The 24,525-nt window shown below is 45.3% G+C and overlaps 1 protein-coding gene across 4 annotated transcripts in view; it reads left to right on the forward strand.

Annotated features, from left to right (window-relative positions):
• The window catches only part of LOC139765092 (irregular chiasm C-roughest protein-like), a 127,000-nt gene that overhangs the window by 94,981 nt on the left and 7,494 nt on the right, over window positions 1–24,525 (forward strand). For all 4 annotated transcript variants that reach the window (XM_071692257.1, XM_071692260.1, XM_071692258.1 and 1 more), the window contains exons 9-12: window positions 133–232; window positions 3,313–3,492; window positions 4,991–5,249; window positions 7,373–7,531. In XM_071692257.1, the coding sequence (XP_071548358.1) occupies window positions 133–232; window positions 3,313–3,492; window positions 4,991–5,249; window positions 7,373–7,531 (698 nt within the window). The remainder of the gene's footprint in view (window positions 1–132; window positions 233–3,312; window positions 3,493–4,990; window positions 5,250–7,372; window positions 7,532–24,525) is intronic.

Genomic DNA, 24,525 nt, shown 5'->3' on the forward strand with positions numbered 1-24,525 from the left:
GAGGGGAGTTACGCCCTGAAGCTAACTGATGCTACTCGGTGAGTTGTGATGGCTTCCAAGACCATAAGAAATGAATTATAACTGATTCATGATGAATGTCCTTCACTATTTACTGCATGTCTCATGTTGCAGATGGTACCACAACGGCCAGCTGCTCCAGAACGAGACCTCGAGAAGCTTTACGATACAGAAGATCTCGAGGAGTCTTCATCAAGACACAATATCGTGTGAGGTGAGTCCTGCTGCCGGTGCTGCCACCATCTGACTGTGAGGTACAGCTGGAGGACGTGTGTGTGTGTGTGTGTGTGTGTGTGTGTGTGTGTGTGTGTGTGTGTGTGTGTGTGTGTGTGTACAGGAATGTATAAGCATTGATCTGGCTTGTGATTTAAGGTTATTTCACGACAACAAATATTTGTTTACTCTCACCAATAGTTTGACACTGTGATCAAGTTTTGATGTACTGAAACAAACAACCAAAATATATAGCACTACATATTTTTATATAGCTGCAGTATACTATAACTTTGGAACATATATCACAAAAACAGTGCAATATATATAAACTCTCACTCATTACACAAAGCAAGGACTGGAAAATTGGGAACACTGTATTGAGTGTGACCACGGGGCAAGTGACTGATTTGCGAGGATGTACGGGAGAGGTGGCGATCCTGGTGTTGGCTTTGTGGATCAGCCTTACGTGAGGAAGAGCAGAACGAAGAAGCTCTGAGGTGACTGACTGACATTACTTACATAGGTCACATCATGTCACATATCAAGGTTAGGACACAGCATTTCACATATCAAGGTTTGGACACAACATGTCACATATCAAGGATAGGTGCACGTCATGTCACATATATAGGATAGGATCCGATATGTCACATACCAAGGTCTAGGGTACAACATGTCACACAATATATCAGAAACCAAGATGTAGGACAACATGTTGGGCGCAAAGGTTTAAGAAAGGTTTGGGGAAAATTGGACGTCAATGAAAGTGAAATAATTGTATAAAAGGAAAAAGAAAATAGTTAAGAATGTTAGTGGAATAAGTACACAAATACATGGGTAAACTCAGGATTGTGAGAAGACAACAAAATCAGATTCCATCTTTCTACATTTCACCAGAAGAAAACCTGACCTACTTATCTATTTCTGAGTTTTATCAACAGTGTCTGATATCCTTGTATCAGCAAGGACAGGCTATCAGTTAAATCTCTAGACATTTATATATATACAACCTCAAAGTATTCAAAACCAGCTCCGGAAAATCTGATTCGAACATGTTTTCCTTAGTTGATTTTCACTGTCTAACTTGTCCTGAAACATATCTAACAACTTTTAAATGACGCCACGGGAAGATAAACTTTTTTTTCAACAAGATTAACAAAGAGAAGAAAGATGCAAATGTTGATCTAATGATGTGCAAAGTATGTGTCCTCGTATCCTACAGTACCATGGTACTCATCAGTATATACAAGAAGTAATAGTCGACGAACCCATTCTGTTTCGTGATTCAAATCTTTCATCAGCTGCCCCCACCTCGCCTCGCCCGGCCCACCAACACTAAAGAATTATATCAACAATAACAACACTCAATCAAAACTTTCAGACGTGTTTCATGAGAGAGTTCCGGGCTCAGACTCCCCTTGATGGTCCTGCAAACCACAGCTAAAATCGTTTTTTTTACGTTGCAGGGCGAGAGTAGTGGGGTTCCTGGGGTTATGAGAGGTGGTGGGAATGTAGGGGGTGTTGGGTTTTTAGGAAGGGGGAGGGAGGTAGTTTAGTGACGTTAGAATGTGAGTTGTTGTGGTGGAAGGAGGAGGTGAGGAGGAGGAGGCAGTGTTGCTGGGGTTGTGAGAGGTAAGTGTGGATAGTGCAGAGGGGGATGAGAGAGCCTTTCCTTCCGGTAGCTGTCACCAACTTGGATGAGGCACCAAGTAGAGTATGCTTGGTGCTCGTTACTTATGTGTCTGTGTCTCACCAACACGGCTGTCCCCACCAGCACCAACACCCGCCACACATTCCCTCCACACACCACACGCCACACACGCACACACATCCTACCTGCCACACATTGCCGGTAAACAATTCCGCCACACGCTCTCCCTTGACCTGCCATACAATTCCTCTACCACCTACCACACTTTCGGACACAATTTCTCTACCACCAGCCACACACACATTCGGACACACTCCTTCTGCAACCCGCCACACATTCGGACACATTTCCTCCACACACTTTTCCCACTAAGGCGGGGAGTCAACCCACACACGTAGCTGCAGTGTAATGCTCCCACTGGAAATAAATATTAGGTGGTGAACAGTGCTCGACCCAGACCCCACGGTGGCCTGTGATACCCACTCATCCAGTACAAACTATGACCCTTACAGTTGTCTCGTGTCGTAGCTATGTTGTTCTTTCATCAATGTACTGAGTATTGTGTATGGGACGTGCCAGCTGTCAGCTGGTGGTAGAGGCTGACTGTGTGCACTTGCCAGAGGGGAGGACGGCTGGGTCTGTGTACGTGAGCAGCACTACAACACAGGCTGCCACCAGGCAAGATAATGTGCTATATAGATTTACTTTACCAGCTACCGTACTGCTGGTCAGACGGCTGTCAGTGCACTGAATGGATAAGGTTTCCATTGTACGTTAGCATTGTTTATTCTTGAATGTAAACAAAGTATGGTAAAAGCTCGAGGCAAGTGCAGTGGATCTTTGTCATCCTTAGACAGAGATCTTTGATCTTCGTGAATGTAGAATCATCAGTATGCGTGGTACAGTAAATAGGCCAGTATGATCTGACCTCACCAGATATGGTTTAATCTTCATGTTGCAAGTGGAGTTTACTCTTGTTTGAAAATTCCGCTGTAAGTTAGTCTGGGTGTACACACTATACAAGTTGTTTACGGTGTTTACACTGCGCCGTTTTCCTGCAACACTTGAAACAGCGAGGATGAACGTATAAACCTGACAGTAAGCTTGAGTATGTTTAAATGCCGAGGACTCTATGAACATTCTTCTTTTCCATGAAAGATGTAGGTAGCAAAATGACTTTCTTTTCGGGATTAATTCCAAAGTTCTGAATTCAACATTTGGTGTGTATCCTGAAAGTGATGATTACATTTGTACTAAATATCATAGATATGAATCCTAGACAACACAGATATCTTGTTGCATCTCATCCTTCTTACAACAGTCTATAGTTAGGCTTCTTGTTGTAGCCGACACATGTAGACTCATGTTATACGGCTTGACTTCCTTTAGAAGACAACACCCTCAACTATAACCCGTATCTCTCACAGGTATCCAACAAGGTGGGCACGTCTAAAAAGACCCAGGGGGTACACGTCCAATATGGCCCTGTCTTCCATGAACTACCTCGTGACGTCATGGCGGAGACGGGCAAGAAGGTGGTTCTAAAGTGCGACGTCGACTCCAACCCGCCCTCCTCCATAGTCTGGCTCCGCAACGGGTCTGAGAAGGTCTTCACATAAAGCTCTGTGTCTCCGGATCATGATCCCTGATGGTTGTATTGGTGGGGTAGTGGAGCACTCAGAACACCCGATGGTTGTATTGGTGGGGTAGTGGAGCACTCAGAACACCCGATGGTTGTATTGGTGGGGCAGTGGAGCACTCAGAACACCCGATGGTTGTATTGGTGGGGTAGTGGAGCACTCAGAACACCCGATGGTTGTATTGGTGGGGCAGTGGAGCACTCAGAACACCCGATGGTTGTATTGGTGGGGTAGTGGAGCACTCAGAACACCCGATGGTTGTATTGGTGAGGTAGTGGAGCACTCAGAACACCCGATGGTTGTATTGGTGAGGTAGTGGAGCACTCAGAACACAACTAACATTGCCAACTGTCAGTAGATCACCATAACACAGGGAGCAGCAGTAATGGAGGACATCAAGATTGTATTATTAAGAAATTCCAACACCCTCGTCTGTCAGTGGGGCACCTCAATACCCGTGGTTATGGTAGAGGGGAACCTCATTATTCACGGTTGTGTTAGAAGGGCACCACAACACCTGGGGCTGTGTTAACAGGCACCACAACACATTAGACTGTGTTAACAGCTACCACAACACCTAGGGCTATGTTAGTAGGTACCACAACACCTGGGGCTGTGTTAACAGGCACCACAACACATTAGGCTGTATTAACAGCTACCACAACACCTAGGGCTATGTTAGTAGGTACCACAACACCTGGGGCTGTGTTAACAGGCACCACAACACATTAGGCTGTATTAACAGCTACCACAACACCTAGGGCTATGTTAGCAGGTACCACAACACCTGGGGCTGTGTTAACAGGCACCACAACACATTAGGCTGTATTAACAGCTACCACAACACCTAGGGCTATGTTAGTAGGTACCACAACACCTGGGGCTGTGTTAACAAGGTAGTGGCACACCTTGGGCTATGGTTGAAGAGAACCTCATCTTACAGGTGTTTGTAATATATACTTATGGCCGAAAAGGGTACAAATTCTTCGACAATTTCACCCTGAGGACGAGGGAGAAAAGAAATGCAGGAAATCCTCCCCTCCTGTTCTGTTTTTCCAAAAGAAGGAACAGAGAAGGGTGCCAAGTGAGGAGTTTTCCCTCTAAGGCTCAGACCTCTGTTCTTGAACGCTACCTCGCTAATGCGGGAAATGGCGAGTATAGTGCATGAAAATAATGATATATATATATATATATAGTACGTTATACATTACAAAATGTAAAATTTGTTGTCTGATATGAATATTATGTTAAATGTTTACCGCTCTATGTTTTCTCAAAACAATGTGTCAAAGACTTTGTCATAACGAGCATGCCAGTGTTATAATGACTGTGCCAGTGTCATGATGACCGTGCCAGTGTCATGATGACCGTGCCAGTGTCATGATGACCGTGCCAGTGTCATGATGACCGTGCCAGTGTCATGATGACCGTGTCAGTGACACATACTTACTCCTGTGTGTGGCAGATCCTGGGATCCGGGCGTGAGCTGCGGGTGGTAGTGGGGCCGTCCACCGCCGGCCTGTACACCTGCCTGGCCTCCGTCAGAGGCTTTCCAGACCTGCAGGGCCACCTGAGGGTGCTGGTGAAGGGCCCTCCCATGATCGTGAGTGCCGGGGAACAGCAAGGGAGGATGGGCGATACCGTCACTCTCGAGTGTAGCACTGTCTCCATCCCCAGCCCCATCAGGATCACCTGGACCTACAAGGGCAGGGAAATTGACCTTAGTAAGTATAGTTGACCTCTTGTATACAGGTGGCAGGTCATGGCCAGGATAGTACATCCATCATACACTGCTCCACAGTACACTGTGTACCTTATGGTGACCTATTGCCACATTTGCAAGAACGTAATGTAAGTGTGAGAAGAGGCAAGTGTCGGTGTTCGTCTAAGAATTGTCTAAATATCAAGTTTGCAAGTAAAGCTACATAATGGCACTTGAAGGTTTGTATCATAACATTATGTTCACATAAAGTCCTGAGGCTCTAACATCATGTTCACATAAGGTCCCCAGGCTCTAACATCATGTTCACATAAGGTCTTCAGACTCTAACATCATGTTCACATAAGGTCCCCAGGCTCTAACATCATGTTCACATAAAGTCTTCAGGCAACAACACATTTACCTCAGATCATGTAGCCAAACGTGTTGTTTACTTTTCCTTAAGCTGTGCCTCCATTAGAGTGATGCCTACAATCATTCAATTGTGTCGTAAACACACCATTAAGAGTCCAAATTTCTCAAGGTTCTCCACTGTTGACAGAACAATATACCCACTTCAACAATAGAGACGCTACATATAGTTTCGTCTTTTCCCTGAAAGCTTTATCTGGAGTCTAAGCAAGCACAAATACCGGCTGTACACAATCCCATCTTCTTAGAAATGTTTCTAACAGTCACTTTTAATCCACTGACCTGAACACAGTACGACACATCATTACTTTCCAAACATATAACACGAAAATATTTTTTCAAGAGAGTACATGTCCTTTCCATAGCCTTTCTTCTTATGGCTCCCCTTTCCATTTAACTATCTCATTCACTACCTCCTACCTGACTCACAACCTACTCTGAATCCAGTACGGGCGTGTGTACACACTAGTCGGTTTCATGTGGTGATATACAGGTCATATGTACCTCCAACCTTAACTGTGACGTAGATGGAGCTTCTTATTTTGCCTGTGTTGCTGACCTTGTGCTTCGCTAAGGATACAGACTTGAGCTTCGTTAAATAAAGTAACTGGGAATGGCCTGGTGTTCTGTAAACTGCTAACGACAATTTGCTGCAACAGAATCTCTCTTCCTAGACCTGCTGTAAGTCTTCTATATTATGACTTATGATATAAACAGTCTAACCTTTTTATCATGACTCACTATAATACATAAACTGAGGGGGAAAGTTTTATATCAAGCATTGTTCACTTTATGATAAATTAGATTGAACAGAAATATTCTGCTACTTGGCTCTCACATTTTCTCCAGCGACCACCGATGTTGTTCAGCCATGATCAGGCAAGCAGCAGTGGGGCCCTGCGAATTTGTAAATAACAAGGTTTTCACTTACCGCAATCATGAAGGTCGCTGCTCGCGAGGAAAGGCCACTAACTTTGGTATCTATAACTGGTTGAGGCAGAAACCCGTATGGGACACTGTTATGGGTCTAAAAACCCAACACTAAGTACATTTCTGTACGTCATTCTCTCTCTCTCTCTCTCTCTCTCTCTCTCTCTCTCTCTCTCTCTCTCTCTCTCTCTCTCTCTTTCCTTCATCACGTTTTCATCAGCGTAAGGAGGGAAATATTTAGGAACGTTTTGTTCTTTCCAGAGGCCCTCCATATTTCCAGCAGTTGCTACTCCTACGTCTCCCTGCCTCTCCAAAATTACTTCCACATCTTGCTTCCCGCTTCCCCTGGGCCACACGACAGGGGGGACGGCGGCAACCTCGCCTTTGTCTGTGTCCTTCCTTCTCTCTAATACACTCACTCGCTCCGGGGTTTGCCACCCGGGTATACCAACACCTCCCTTCTGCTTCACTCTCTGTGTCCCGACTCGTGTCTGTGCTTTCATGAATGCTTCTAACATTCCCTTTGTCGAGTGTGCTCACCTCCCATACATGAAGTTCTCTCCCAATTGATCTACACGAACACTCACCTACACCTACCTTTATAATGCTCCTTTCCCGTCTCCTCTGCTCTTACTTATTCCCTATACATCACATCTGTCCCTCCATTCACCTCCTACATCATGTTCCCTACACTCACTTCCCCTACATCTGCTCCTACACTCACCTCTCAAACCTGTCTCTTCCCTTCACCTACACCTGCTGATGGTGATACTGGCGTTCCGTCAGGTGACCCGAGGTACGAGGTGATGGAGGACAAGCAAGAGGGAGGTCTGCGCAACCTGCTCCTTATCCACGACGCGGACACGGACGACTTTGGCGCGTACAACTGCTCTGTGGTCAACGAGTACGGCGTAGCCAGGAAGCAGATCCGGCTGAACGAGGAGAGTAAGTGTACAACGATGTTGCCTTAATATGAAGGTTATCATTACGATATCAGATCATCACCTCAGCTGTGCCTCGTGTGATATGATACGTTCATCTGCTCTGTGCGTTATTCACAGTTTTCTCGAAACGATTATATGTGTCATGGTTGCATGTAAGATGTCCAGTATATGTATTATGAAGATCTAGAGCATTACTCTTCTCTGAGAACAACTAACAACTTTAAAAAACTTCTTCGACTGGGACCTGCCACAAGGACATATTTTCTTCGTCTGAAACTTCGTTTTTCAGAGGTTGAGGTAAAGAAAATTATGAACATTTATGTAGGGCACTCTCACCCTTACGAACATATGTGTGTGTGTGTGTGTGTGTGTGTGTGTGTGTGTTAGGGGGGGGGAGAGGCTTGAATGCACATGCCGGTGCGCCATTATCACCGGCTTCTACGAAATAAACAAAGAAACTCTAAGAAAATGAAAGCTTCTGTCTGAAATGGTTCGGACGTATGGAGGGGACGGCAGAGAGGATATACATGTCGGAAGTGGAGGAAACAGGGGAAAGGGGGAACTGAGGCGAAGGTGGAGGGGTGGAGTGGAAGATGCTTTGAGGTGTTGGGGAATGAACGTGATGGAAAGTGTGAGGCCTGCGTGGGATAAAGCAAATTGGAGCGATGTGGTATACAGGAGGCGACGTACGATTAATGAGCTAAACAAGGGCATTTGAAGAGGTCAGGGGATACCATTGAAAGGTTTGCAGGGCCTGGTTGTGAGGTGAATTATGCATGAGAGCTATAGACTGAATATGAAGGAATAAGGTCTTCGCGTTCATGGCGCTCTAGAGAGAGAGAGAGAGATAGATAGATAGATAGATATAGATAGATAGATAGATAGATAGATAGAGAGAGAGAGAGAGAGAGAGAGAGAGAGAGAGAGAGAGAGAGAGAGAGAGAGAGACCTAACCATATGTAAGTCTAACGGTCTCTGGTCTGTCAACAGTTCATTGTAGGACATGAAATATCACCCAAATCTTATAGTAAGTTCATCATTACATCATTCTGAGCAAACATCATCTCCATGTCTTCAGTATTGGTTACGTCAGTTATTGTCCTCCTTATCTAACATTCTCTTCTGTGTTGTCGTATCTGTTTAATGCAAGAATGAAATATAAGATTTAATTTACCGTCCCTGTAGTATGAATGTGGCTGTCATGGTCTAAAGGCAAACATTAGGTAGTTTTAGAGAGGTTTCATAGTGTAAGAGTTATTGACTCTTATAATCACTAAATTCCTGTATCTTGTAAAGCTGTATGAAATTTGATATACTTTAGAACTTTGCGAATAATTTTTTCTTTAAAAGCATCTTCATATGGCGTTACTTACTGAATATCAAAATATAGATCAACACTTTTTTATCTTCAAAGTGCTGAGAGCGTGTGTGATGTGCACGTCTTGTGCCTGTAGTACGTACAGGGTAAGTGGAAGCCCCGGTGTGGGGGTCGTCCTGGGTAAAGCAGAGTGGCAGTGAAAATATTGATCGTGTCCAAGAAAATTATCACCTGGAGAACAGGTCATACGTGTAAGAATTACAAGCAATGTGTGGTCTTCTCATATTTGAAGATATGTGTAATTTTTCTTTTGTGTTGTAGTCTTTTAAAAGTCACTTGATCTTTATTACATACGCTTGAAGATGTTGAAAAAAAAAAAAATTCAAACTTGTAGAAAAAACAAGAATTTTAGAATTAATTTCTCGAAGTATGGAATGATATGGTGGGCCATCATCGCTCGCCCTCACAACCCAGGTTAATCTAACCTTTGGCTGACGTATGACTACCAACCACATGGAGATCAGGAGAGACTGGTGGGGTCATATGTAGCGCTTGGATGACCTGGCTTTGAACCGGTCAAGGGTCAGCGGGGGAAGCGAGATCGACTGAAGCTGTGATGATACCCCCTCACCACCTCTCACTCAGAGGCTGGGGGAGGGTCGGAGTCTGGGGTAGTGGGTGGGTTCTGGCAGCATTAAGGTGGCTACTAGGCTCAGCCCCGGCGGTCCAGGATCAAAGAGTTCACCATCTGTGGACTGCATCAGCGTCCACCAGCCTCACAGCCCCACTAAGATGTAGTTCAAATATATGTCAGTAAAAGCGTGCCTGAGGATACCTGAGGAACTCCTTCTTCCCGAGTCTTCTAATCCGAGCTTCCTCCACCAACCTGCCTGGCTTCCAGCTGGCAGGATTTCAGTGACACTCATTACTATCCCTTAAATCGCTCATGTGGCTTCCTCATGTTCACGTTCTCTCTCATTCTTTGCCTGTATGGTGAGTGCTGGGCTGCGGCCCTGCCTCATTCTCTCTGTAGGTGCTCGAGAGTCAGTCCCTCTCCACATGATGTCTCTGTTTTCGTTCCTGGGGTGACTTTATCCATCTCATTCATCCTCATGTTTTCTGCTTAACTGCATGACTCAGAGGGCCATCTATATTTCTCTTAACCGATATTCTAGATATATTCTATATATTCACTTCCCGTCCTCGTGTCCTCCTAGGTTAGGTTACCTCACCTTGAGGCTCAGGTATCATAACTCGACCCTCTGTGGTTGTCATATACCCACGCTTCGCTCTACTACGTCATCTGCGTGTGTAACATACGTACCAACATATATATATATATATATATATATATATATATATATATATATATATATATATATATATATTTGTTCATTATCATTCTTCGCTGCAATAGCTAGTGTTTCTGCCTGGGAGGAAGGAACATTCTTGTTGTTGTTCATGTTATCATCAGAGATGGCTGGCCCGCGGGAGGGGGGGTTGGGGGAACTCTATTGTTACGTTATGAACATTTCTGTTCGTATTGTTTTGCAAGATGTTTGTAAAGGAAAATATTATTTCAAAATTGCTACAGCGACTGAGTCGAATTCCCTCCTGTTTAGTTAGGGTTGTTAGAAGTGATGGTTCCTGGGTTGTGACGGTGATATGGCCAGAGTTTTGGTGAACTTCATGAACTGGAGATATATAGATATTCAAAATCTATCACTAGACTGAAGATCAGATTAATCTGAAACTTGGCTGGTATGATGGAGGGAAATGATAAATTATGTCTGTGGGAATTTCCATCTTATGGAAGAGATGGGAACTATTTATTTTTGAGAGAATATCATGAAAAACATAAGAAATCCTCCATCTTGGATCAAGTAATCTTTTCAAGAAATGGAACATCCTCTGTCAGGCCTGGTGCCTCTGGTCCATGTGTGTGGGGTCAGGCTCACAAGGTCGTGCAGGTCACGACCTAACCATGACGCTGGTCAACCTCAAACATTACGTTCATTATACAAACACTAAACCAAGCTGAACTGATTGAAGGCAGGTTGTGTTGTTCGATCAAAGACTGAGGAAGAAATGACGAGGATGTGACTTACACATGAAGGGAATGAAAACATCCACCATCGTGGAAGTGTTCAACTGATCATTGCAAAGTCTGGACTGCACGTCGCGGGACGTGTGCACCTCCCTTTAAAACTTCCTGAAACACTAGTGGTGTAAGGCGACAGCCCGTAGCACCGTTCGTGGACGGCGGGTCACATATCATGGCCGGGCATAATGAATAGAAATATAAAAAGGAAATTAAGGATCTTCCTTGGCTGAATAGTAGCGAATATCGTGAATATCTCCGAGACGCTTCCCACTGTCCCTACCACGGTAGGTTGTGTACACATCCGAGGCAAATATGTTGACGAAATGAGTATCGTCTGTGCTGAACATGTTCATTGTTGAGGGTTTCTTTGTCTTCCCAGCGTCCAGGTAGGAGTTATGGAATAAGAGATCAGGTTTGATCATCGGATGTCGGTGATGACCCACGTTATAACATCTTTTTTTTTTATATCGATCAACTTGACACAAGGATAACATGCTTCTGTCATAAGCCATCTTGTGTGGAAGAAAGCCAGAGGAAAAGAGAGACGTTAACTATGGCTCCATAGGTGTTTGCAGATCTGCCCCGAAAAATAGAGGTGTTATAGGAAAAGAAAAAGACAACTGAAGAAATTGAATTCCCGAGGCTAAAGTGTTCGAGGGAAGATATGATGGCAGTCATTTCTCACAGAATAATCTTAGAGTTATTGTTAACAATTGGCTCACCTGGCCAGACGACACGTGTGGTATTTTAACTAAACAAAGAAGAGCAAGTCAAGATGAGCACAATACTGAGACTACGAGGCCAAGACGTATGGCAGAGGGACCTCCTGTGTCCCTGTCTGAGAAGTGGCAAACTTTCTTGGCTTTACTGGAGACTAATGGTGATCCTGCTTGAGTCTTGTCTGAGGAGCTGATTCCAAATGCACCACAAAAGATTTTCTTTTTTTTTCCATTTTCTTTACAACGGTTCATACGTTTGATTATCGAAATGACAGTTGGTGCCATAATTGGAACATATGACGTGAGCAGTACTATAGATATAGTAGTTGTAACTATAGTACACACAGATGGTAATCTGACACCTGCTCTCGTATAATGTGGATAACGTCACGGGAGATCATATTCCCATCGATCATCATTCGCTCATAACGAAGAAAACAAAAACGGGTCAGTTGTGCTGAGTCTTGGTGTCATAACGTGGCGTGATGACACGTCCTGGGCACACTAGGTGGCCAGTCATGGCCCTAGGGACGTGGCCCAGCAACGTATGTAGGACCAAGTGAAAAGCTTGTGTGAAAAGTTTTACAACATGAACCGAGGAGATCCAGATGACGCAGCGATGCATATCGAGTTTCCAGTGACAGGCAAACCGAATTCTTTGCCACCAAGAGACAGTGCTTTGCATCCTCACATAATGTGATCGCATGATGGGGTCATGATCTGAAGAAATGCTCACGATGCAGTATTGGAAAATGCCATCATCAGCTGACACGAGATTGGAACCAATGTGAGGGAGGCCTCTCAGGCTCCTCTGATGTCTTCTGAACCCATTCCAGCTGCCTGTCCAGGAGAAATATCTCGCCCAAGTTGCACCCACTGTAAGACTTGCTCAGATGCTACAGGTCCTAGTGCAAGGCTGCGAGGGTCGCCATGTGTCTTCACTTCTAAGCATCGGTGTTCCAGGTTAAGATCTCTTGTAATACATCTTGACGATAAACATCCACGAGTGTGTGTGTGTGTAGTAGATTGAAATGCGTTTTTAAGTATCGTGTAAAAGTGTTACTACTACAGGAGAGTGGAATATATATATATAATATATATATATATATATATATATATATATATATATATATATATATATATACATTTACAGCTCTGAACAAGGGCTGCGTATAGCAGGAGAGAACAGGCAGGAAAACGGTCTTTTGTGAGAGCCAATTGTGGGAATTGATATAAACTAGCCACTTGGCTGCTTTTATTAGCGGTTTGTACGACCTGTATTCATGTTTACTTCTCTCTCTCTCTCTCTCTCTCTCTCTCTCTCTCTCTCTCTCTCTCTCTCTCTCTCTCTCTCCATGTGACTACATAGAGAATTACAGGATTTATCTCAGCAGATTAATCAAATATTTTTCTGAAAGACTATACGTTGAGCGAGGCTGGCGCGCCGGTAAAGGTTTGCAGGCGTGGGCAGGAGAGTGTCATTAGTTTTAAATGCTCGGTTTTTGTACAGGTAGAATACGTCGATACACCGGGCGATGTGAGGGCTGTCAACAGCAGACACCAGAGCCACTGTTGGAGGAAACCATTAATTTGTAACCGAGATAAACAGATATGTTGAGCCGCAGATTCATTATCTCCGCCTCATTGACCTATTTCTGAAAGCAAATCATATCAAATGTTGATTCACTTAGATTCCTTTGCGGGGTCAAGAGGCCATCACTATAATCAGTGGGTTAACCTGGGTCATGCACACGGTTATCTCTGCATCAGGTTAACAGGGCACGGCCCTGGCTGGACCCCTTGTGTCTACAGCTTTGATCAAAGGTTTTACCAGACAGACGGGGCCTCCAGCCACCCCCGCTGCTGGTGCCCTCATCAGTCTAATAGCTGGAGACCCCTAGGGGCAGGCCCTCTGTGTCATGCGTCTTGTCTTCTTACACCCTTGGTGGCAACACAATCCTTAGTTTCTCTCTCTCTCTCTCTCTCTCTCTCTCTCTCTCTCTCTCTCCCCCTCTCTCTCTCTCTCCCTCTCTCTCTCGTCATCCTCCTCGTCATGTTCACAGAGTCAGGTCCTCACTTCCCGTTTTCCCGCGTCTGTTAAGCCCGTCCTTTCCCCATCGCTCGTCGTCACCCACATACCAATCTTCTCGCCCCCACTGTCTGTTGTGGTCTTGCCAACCTGTCTGCTAGCGGACATATTAGCATGAGCCGGGATGAAACAGATAGAGAGCCCTCCCACAAGGCGCCTTAAACACGCATTTCGTCACCGGGAAAAAGAAAACCTGGCAACCGTATCTGGGGAAGTTTACGAGTTAGCAACTTGGGATATAACTCTGGCGCAGCCACGGTAAACAACACTGATATACGGCGTCCTCCTGCCTCCTCTCCCCATCTCCCAGTCCCTTACCTTCCCTCCCTTTCCATTACCATCCCTCCTAAGTACTCTCCCTCTCCTTGCCTTTTACGTCTGTCCATGCATCACAGACTCCCGTCACTAACTCTTGCCTCATAGTTATCCTTTCACCACCGCTTTGCTCTCCAGCCCCCATTCTCCCCGCTCCCTAGCACTCACCTCTCCCTCTATCCACCAACCATCCATCCTCCTCGTCGTACCTATCCACAACCTATGCCTATCTTCCCTCCCCTCACCACCATCCTCCAACGACTCTCCATCCTCAAGAAAGTAGATGTGTGACTTCATCTCCTGCTGACCTGAAGAGGCGTACATCACAACCCTATCCGACACCACTACCTTCCTCTTCACCATCTTCAGTGTAGCTACGTTACCAGGAAACATCTGAGCCGCTGTGGCTGAGGCAGCAGCAGATATAGTCTCTCTGGCAAGGCTCTCAACACGTCCTCGGCTTCAGAGATTATGGCTGCACCACAGGAAAATGCTAAGCGAATAAAAATATTAACATCTCTTACCTTCCTTGGTAAGTATAGCGGCCCCATTTATGTTCCCCTTGGGGCTGGACCTGGGTATGTAGTGTGCTACAGACCATGTATGTTCCGCGTGAAGCTGCTCCTCACAATGTACAGGGGCCAGTATACATAGGTTCCGCGAGGCGGTTTTATACATATAGAAACCATATTGGCCCCTTGTGACATGTTATGAGACTGATTTACTTTTATCAAATCTTTATCATGAAACTTCAATATTTTTTTTCTACTCTCAATACCTCAGTATACTTTGCTGGTCAGTGACACCATTCCATGGTATAGAGAACTATATTTTATTGTACATCTAAGCTATCCCAGTGTTGCCAGGCCGTTTGGAAGACCTACTTTCTGATCAACTCTTCCAATATAATCTCTAAACGTTCGGTAAATTCCCTCACACACTCTTTCATTGCCCAGAGGGATGCTTTATCCTCTCCTGGGAATTTAATCTTATCAGCTCGTTCGACAGTTTAGCAAAATCCTCTTCAAAGCCCCGAATGGGCCCGTGCTAATTCAAGGTCAGGAACGCTAACAACCAAATCACGTGTGTGTGTGTGTGTGTGTGTGTGTGTGGTAGCGTCACCATCCATACCCAGTAAAGTGACATCTTCCAAAGCTCTAAAAATCTCCTCCATCCTGAATCTGTGTCCTCGTGCAGCAGGTCCACTCCTTATCTCCACAGGCCTCACATTCCCAGCCAGACCCGGACACGGGCTCTGTCTTTCATTTTAGTCGACCCTTATCGAATCGACTTCCGATAGAGCCAATTCTCTCTCTCTCTCTCTCTCTCTCTCTCTCTCTCTCTCTCTCTCTCTCTCTCTCTCTCTCTCTCTCTCACCAGACAAGCCTAAGCGTCCTCAGTATTAAGTTGCTGTGACACTTTGATATAAGCCTTTAACCCAAACTTAGGGCAGGTGGAGCAGAATGGTTGGTGTTGGGTCTGACCGGCTGGTGGTGAGGCAGGAAAAACCCAATTTAATGACATTAATGATGGTCATCATGTTTACTATGTGCAGACGTCTCCCTCACCAGGAAAACTCACATGAAGGCCGAGCCTTAACTGAATTATAAAGATGTTAAGGAAAGGGAGAAAGAAGAGACGAGGAAAAGTATTTACGAATTTTGGGGAAGTGAAAAACTTGTCTTTTAGAATGTGCATCGTCATAGTTACTGGGAAACAGATGAGAGGGTAGAGAGTTCCAAAGCTTTCAGGTATTGGGAAAGAAACAGAATCCAAACAGCTCACCTTTGAGCTGCCAACGGCCGCACAGTGATCATGTGACGCAACCGCTTAACGAGCATTGCGTGGTGTAGCTTGTCGTGGGAGCACACAAGCAGACAGCTACAGGGAGTGAAAATCAGAGTAATACCTATACAAGAGGGAAAGAGAACAAACATTGCTGCGTTGGACAAAATGGTCAAGTTTGGAATTTAGGCTGGGAGAGTTTATAACTCTGACCAGTTTCGTCTTAAGTGTCATGTAATGATGCGGAGCTAGAACCACCCTAAATGTGAGAGCAGTACTCCATACAAGGACGTATTAATCCTTTGTATAAACGGAACCACTGGAAGCCAAACTCGCGATCAAAGAGAAGACTGCGAGATTCAAGATGTCTGAGGGTATGGAGTTGTGGACAGATTAAAAGATTCTGGAAATAGTAGATGCCAGAGCAACAGGACGATAGTTAGAGAGTTAGAATAGTCACCCTTCTTAAGGATGGGATGAAATGACACTTGCTTCCAAGAAGAAAAAGTTCTGGTTTTTAAACAGAAACGGAACTGATACCTGATATCAACCAGTAAAGATGACACGAGACCCTGAGGTGAAGCAAGATATCAGTTTCTTCTCTGCTCATTATTCTACTCCTCTTAACTGGATTCTTTATGTTGGCTTCAACTGCTTACCGCTCTGCTTCACACTAAATCTAGGTTCCTCACGTCAGTAAGGTCGCTACTCACCTCTCCACCTCACCGATAGCCAGCTGATGAGCCACACTCCCATAACCTGGACAGATCTCTACACTCTGAGTTTCCCTAACTCGTACGTTGATCCCTCAGACACACAAAGTACCGCACCACTACGGACCATCACGAAAGGGACGCCGTTTTCCAAACTGCAATGGCTAATGTCAGGTGGGTGGCTGCGATGTATGTCCCCCGCGCTTTTCACCCGCGGGAGACAGGCTCGTAAACCTGCCTCACACGCCCGTAAATATAGCTTCATGGCAAACCGTGGGTGATAAACAGGAGGTGGAACACGCGACACCGCCACACCTGTCCCTGGCGCTGGTCTCATTCACACTCTCCACACCTTTCTTATACACACTCTCTCTCGCTAAGGTCTGCACGCCTACACCATGATTTATTATGCACTTTGTATTGGGTGGTGTGTGTGTGTGTGTGTGTGTGTGTGTGCATAAATGTGCATTCAGGTATGTCTTTGTTCGTGTGTGTGTGAATTGGTGTGTGGGATTTTTTTGTGTGCTTGTGTATATGTTTGTATCATCTGTCTGTCTGTCTGTGCATATGTATTTATGTATCTTTGTTTGTCATTCATGTGTATATCTATATGCATGTATACATGCTAGCACACACATAAGTGTAAATAATGTATGATGACACCCAGATATTGATTGAATTAGTTCTTATATATATGAACATGACAGAGGAAGCCATGAAGTGCACAGACTCGTGGAGGCGACTCATCCAGGCGTTACTTTGCCTTTATTTTCTGTGATCAAAACATTGCATATCCATCACTGGCACGAGGAGACAGCTGGGGCGACTCTTACCTGAATAATTTACCGCGAGACCACAGGAGCGAAGGATAACTTCCTCCTGTACTGTTGTGAGGATGTAGAGGCAGAGTCCCTAGTGTGAGGCCTCCGCCACGACGTGTGGACCATAATCGACCACGATCCACCCACCAGGAGATGTATCCCTCATCCCTCTCTCTCCTGCCTATATGAATATCTGCATCTCTTCTCACGTCACGCTGTAACATAATGCATGGTTGTGAATTATGACAAGTCATTGTTCTCCCTGGTATCTGGCTCGTAGAAGGCAAGGCGTCATCTACACCCAGGGTAAAGACCTCAAACCAGAAACTACACCCATGACACCCGCCTCTTTAATGACACCCATTTCTGTAGTGGCACCCACACGTTAAACAACATCCATACCCAACGCCAACACCCATGATGACACCCTCACCCAAAACAACACACACACCTCAGCAAAGCAACACCAGTAACTACACCTTAGCAGCCACACTGGCAGCAGTACACGGCTCTCCTCCTCTCACTCCAACTCCTTCAAAACTCATATCGCGGTCGAACAATTCACATGTGGCTGGAGGGCCGCTGCTGGTGATGGCCGACGAGGGAACTGTATATTTGTCATGCACTAAACATGGCCCGCCACACACCCCTCAGGGGTCACATTTCCTGCACCCTCCTGTCCTTATCACCAGGCTCGGCCCGTGTTCCACACCGCAGGAATATTGATACTGTTCGTATGGCTCCCACACCAGAGGCAGGAGTGCTGGTGACTGCTGGCCAGGGAAGTCTGAAGTGATCACAGTTTGCTTGCTCTGCCTCCATCAGGCTGCACCACCGCTGCTGGTGAGGAGGTACCAAGGCTGCTCCGAATGCTGTGTGAGACAGGAACGACTCCACATCCAGAAGAAGAAATCCATAAATCCAGTGCCAGAATAATGAGGTTATTGCTCACCAGGATCATGGATCATGGAAGCTGGTGTCAGCATGGGGGTGGGTGGACTTCTCCACACACACACATCCGTATCATCATTTATGAACTGTTCTGATGCGGGAAAGTAAACAGTGTGTGGATTCATGTGTGGCGGGTGTTCGGGCCAGGCTTCGAGCGTGAACCAATGGATTCACAGCTCACTTGGCTAGCAACTGTAGATTGTTCGTAGCACCGGCCAATATCTTATTTGTTAATTTAGCATAAAACCTTGAGTTAAAAGAGGACAAATATTGTTTACAAATAAACAAGTAAGGTCCGGTAATCTCTACCTGTCTCTGGCTATTCTATATACAATGATCACCGTTGTTCTAGACCACGACAATGGCTGGAACTGGCAGCTAGCAGTTGGAATGATGGACTCGCTGTTTGGGGATTTCCTCATTTTTTTCCCAGCCATTATGTAACATGCTTGTGTCACCAATACTGGAAAACAGAAAGTCAGACCCCCATAACATGATCTTTCTTATGTAGTTAATGAATTATGTATAGATTTTTGCCACACGACTGTAGAACAGTACAGAAGGAGATTACTGCACTACTTTTGATTAACGTACAACACTATATAAAGTTTTATAAGCTTCACGAAGCTTCAGAGAGAACAACATAGCATGGAAAAGGAAACACATAATGAAAACAAATGCTGTTTAATTTCTGGTGTATAAAGGTCATTTGGTGAAGGGGAGTCAAGTGAACGTGACAAGTGTATCACGTTATGTACACAAACACCTGCATAACACGAACCCTCGCATGGAAATATAACATTTGTATTGAAATGGGTTGTTAAGCACTGAATTTTCCAGGCACATGTCCAAGTTTACTCGGGGGCAAGAGAAAAATGCCCTAAAAAAATCGTGAGTCCATATTATTCGTTCTGGATTGAAATGTTGTTCCGATAAAGTTGAGAGCTAAAAATTCAGATCTGTCGACCACACACAACACTGAGGATCTATCAGAACAACAGAGATTCTGCAAAATGACACTGGTGATCATTGTAATGATTTGATAGGAATCATATGATATTCTAATTATAGTGAAAGCAATTACATTATCACTGACAGCCTCAAGAGTGATAATGATAATGATAATAATGATGACAAAGTTCTCTTCAGACTGATCATATCATCTAAATGTACAGGATCATCGTAAAAATCCCATTAGTTAATTTCTTTGAAAATCCTAGTAAAAACTTCGTTATCACATCCTTGCGTGGACGTATCATGTGGCCAAACCTTGAAAACAACACTTGATATTCATGTGGAATATTCGACTGTAGATTATGGTCCAGAATATCGTACCGATCAGGAATATTTTTTTTTTTTCGATGTTCACCCTTACTGGACCTCTGTCACTCGCCGTTCCACTGTCGTCTGCGGCTAAAGGAATCAACTCATAATTTCTTCTCAGGAGAGAGGCTCATCACAGGGCTCAATACTCCATTCTGCCTCGTCTTTCTCACTTGGTGGGTCATTTATTAGCAAGATTCTGTTCTTGGGTTGGGCGTTCGCCTAGCCTGAGCACTGGGGGACCTTCTCACGAACAGACCCCTATCTTGTACAGGACATGTTGCTTGGCCACGAAGTGTTATTACTCAGTTAAACCTTCTTGTGGACAGAACTTCACCTGGGTTCTGGAAATGGAAGGACGGCTGCTGGTTGTTCACAGCCAAAGTTCTGATTATACGAGCTACAAGTTACAACACTCCTTCCCCCATCCTCTCGCCACCCTCCTCTACAGATAATATTCTAATCTACCTTCCTCCGACCGACTGCCTCTCTTCTGGTCCTCAAGTCTCCTTTCCTTCACCGCTCACATCGTGCCTCACGTCTTCATTACTTTTTATGGTCGTCGGAATCTTCCCCTGTACCTCCTGCTGCTGGTCCCTCTCCCACAGCCGTTCCCAGAACTGTTCTCGAATTTCTCCTTAATTGAAACGGGCAATAAAACTCCTGATGCTTCCCCCCTCCCCCAGCGTCCCCCCAGCGTCCTAGCCCCGGCAGCCGCTCCCTGACATTAGTCTCAATGTCTTCTCCATCTCCCGTCCCGTTGTCTCCTTCACCTTGTCTACCTTCCTCCTCCTCTTTCTCCCTCCTTCCCGCCACTCACTCGCCTTACCTTTTCCAGGACCCTACCCCCTACACCTAGTAGTTCCCACCCTGCCCTAACCTTGTGATCACGTAGCTCACCTCCTGCATCGCCTCATCTCTGCCTCGATCGCCTCACCTCCCACTCCACACGCCTGCCTCCAACGCCTCCTCATCCACTTCCTCCTCGCTAACCCCCTACTTCCCAGTCCTTTTTTCCCCTCATTGCCCCAACATTCTCCTCATCGTCTACCTTTGCCTTGCACTTCCCGCCCCTCATTGTTTATTTTCACCTCTTCCTCACAGTCCCTCTTTCCCGGGGATGGTTCCCACCTCCCTCTCACTTCTCACTACCGTCGCACAACATGCCCTCCCTCCTCACCCATCCTACCATCCACACCTCCACCGTTATAGTTCCATCACTCTTCCTGTCACTCCATCGCTATTTCTTACGCCGGTCACCTCACCTCGCCTCACCTCCTGCCCTTCATATCATCGTTCACCGTCACCAGACCGTGTTCATCTTACCTCGGTCCCTTCACCATCCACACCCCCACCTTACTACTCCGCACGTCCCACCAAACTCCCCACCTTCCCTGCCTCCTTCCCAACCTCCAAATCTAAGTGCTCTCCTCCCTATCAGGGACATCTCTTCTCCATTATGCCATCACGTCCCATACTTTTACACTGTTGCCCTTGTTTCACATCTCTTATCAATCATCCATTATCAGCCTCAACCTCCCTCTCCCACTCCTCCCAGCACCAGATCCATGCCTCTAGTGGTGTCCAGAACTCTGCCTCACAATTTCCATCTCCCAGTGACACTCTCACCTCTCTCATTTCGTCCTCACCTCTCACTCACCACCCTCACCCACCACTCACTCCCCACATCCATTTCCGAATCCTCCCTCCATTTCTTCCTTTCTTAGTGATCTTACGTACGTCGTACTTACGATTGTTCAGAAACAAAGACCAACGCATATCTTCCATTTGAATTCTTCATAGTTTCACGTCCTAGCCAACGTTTTCTTTCTGTCCCCTCAGCTCCTCCAGCAGCAGATGTTTTCCTGCGTTTCATGTGACAACTGGGGAGTGTGAGCGGGCCCTCGCCCAGGCAGTTGGGGAGTGTGAGCGGGCCCTCGCCCAGGCAGTTGGGGAGTGTGAGCGGGCCCTCGCCCAACCAGTAATTCACTTGCCAGGTAGCTCAGAGCGGACCACGGAATTTCTCATCAAGAAGAATAAAAGATCAAACCTCAAACAAAGGCCCCTGTGGCCTCCCTCCTACTACTTCCACCTTCCCTCATAAGACTATTTTCATCAACGACTTTGTTTCATACCTACTTACATGCACACGTACAAGCATATATATATATATATATATATATATATATATATATATATATATATATATATATATATATATATATATATATATATATATATATATATATATATATATATATATATATATATATATATATATATATATATATATATATATATATATATATATTTATATATATATATATATATATATATATATATATATATATATATATATACATATATATATATATATATAAATGGTTGCATGTAAGTAGGTATTAGAGAAAGCTAACGATGCTGGAATGTCTCCTCTCCAGACACCGGACTGGAATGTCTCCTCTCCAGCCACCGGACTGGAATGTCTCCTCTCCAGCCACCGGACTGGAATGTCTCCTCTCCAGCCACCGGACTGGAATGTCTCCTCTCTGCGTCCAACAAAACTATGGACTTTTCGCGGAGAGGAACCTCCAGCGCAGCCCTCCGCTCCTGCGGCCCGTCTCATCGTGTTCCCGCTCAGCAGTGAAGGAACTTACCAACCAACTTGGATTCCAGTGCAGGCTAGTGGAAAATTGTTAATTCTGGTGAGTTTGCCCTTGAAGGCCGCCCAGTGAGGCTCAAGGAGAGAATTGCCTTACCACGGTGGTCAGGAAATTGATTGGCTTAGATCGCCAGCAGTGGAAATCTGGGGAGATTTTTTAGTGATTACTCTTCTTTGGTCATTCTCGAGGCTTATTTTCTTGGTGGTTCCCCACCTGGGTGTTGGTAGGCGGGGGTAGGAGAGGGGAGACGGGATCAACCCGATGGCTGTGGGATGTTTAGGGCTGAGGCACGTCTCTGGCAGCCTCCTAGTGTGTAGTGGCGTGTGGTGGTGGTGAGGAGGAGGAGGAGGAGGCTTTGTTGCTGCTGTGAGTGGTGCTGCTGGTGGAACTGGTACCACAGGTATTGGTGGCGCTGATGCAAGTGGTGCTCGTGTGGTGCAAGTGGTAGTGATGTGGTGGTAGTGTTGGTGGCGTGGTGCTAGTGGTGCTGGTGTGGTGCTAGTGCTAGTGGTGCTGGTGTGGTGCAAGTGGTAGTGTTGTAGTGCTAGTGTTGGTGGCGTGGTGCTAGTGGTGCTGGTGTGGTGCTAGTGGTAGTGTTGTAGTGCTAGTGTTGGTGGCGTGGTGCTGGTGGTGCTGATGCGTTACTAGTGGTAGTGTTATCATAGATATTCATTATCATGGTTTTATACTGAAAACTTCGTGTGCATCAGTCGTTCACAAAGCCAGGGATAACATTTAAAGCACCAAATAGACTTTAGAATTACCCACCTCTGCCTTCATAACCAAATTGAATGACTGTCGAACCCAGACACTCACGTCTGTAATGTTCTCATCTTTCACTTCATTAGATTTTATACTTATCTTAGAAAATGAACTCTGCACATTAGCCAGGTTTAGCCTATCCACTTCGTTCCTTCATCTAAAAGTCTTTTATACGATCGTCGTTGTAAAAGCTTTAATATATCTTGCCCAAGGTAAGCTTTACGCCAGCTTTGTTGAATGTGATTATGATCTGTTCTCCAGGCCAGTCCGGACCCCGTCCACGCTTGAGAAGCAAGTTATTTTTCCGGAGTTTATTGAGGTAACATTGTTATGTTTCCTCTCGTAATCAACAGAATGGGTTATCAAAAACGGGTCACCGGGAGTTGAGAGTTTCATTTGGGAAGTTATTAAGGCAGCCAGAGCTCGAGAACAATATGTCGCTCAGAAGACGAGAAATTATAATCTGTTTATTACTTGTGCACGCAAGTTATGGACTCGGTAATTGGCGTTTCATCGTAACTGCCTCATTTTATGTGTTTCCTTTAAATGAGACGAACTAAAATGGACTCATTTATAAGCTGTGATCATCAGAAGTTTACCCGAGGCATTCATGCAAATGATCAATGCCTTCCAACGTTAAGCTGAGCAGCTCAAACTTGACTCTCCAAATGAATTAATCTATAGGCCATTTACTGCTGGATCTGAGCGTTTCACATTCACTTGTTCCTATAATTCCAGAGAGGAAATGTGTTCATGAAATACGTGTGGATTTAGATCAACTTATACTCAGGTCTTCTTCTTGGTGTTAACGTATCTATAGCTTTATCGCTCACGTCCAACAGGTATGTAAGTATCTCTTATCTTTCCTGTGTTTCATACATACTGTACATCAATATGGCGAGTGGATGATTCCTGTGAAGATCTGATATATATTCATATTGGCCACGAGGAAGAATACATATATGTTGTATCTTCTCCTTCAGATGGGAAGGAGTGGCTCCCCCTTTTAGATTCAATTCCCATGCTTTCTCACTCTGCCGTCTCCCTTTTTTTTCTCTCTCTCCCTCCCTCTCTCCCTCCCTCCCTCCCTCCCTTACACCTCGCTCCACCCCTTCCCCTCCCTCTGGTGAATGAGGTCAAACCTTCGTCCGACCTTTGCAGCATTTCGCTCTGACCTTCACTCCCCCAGCTCTGTAGCTCCCAGGGGTCACGTCACACGCTCCCATTTTATCCATAAGTTCTGGTGTCCTGTTCTCTCCCCTTCATCTTTTAGATGACTCGTCTTCTACATATTCTTCATCACAATTCCTCTTTTTTAAATATCTACCATAGTCATTCTGTACATCGTCCTTCCATTTTAAATCCCTCTATGTTCACGCCCACACTTCAGTTACGGACATGATCTGGTTAATCGTAAGGTTGTTATCTCTGG

The sequence above is a fragment of the Panulirus ornatus genome, chromosome 52 (genome assembly GCF_036320965.1).
Source record: "Panulirus ornatus isolate Po-2019 chromosome 52, ASM3632096v1, whole genome shotgun sequence".
NCBI classification, from domain to species: Eukaryota; Metazoa; Arthropoda; class Malacostraca; order Decapoda; family Palinuridae; genus Panulirus; species Panulirus ornatus.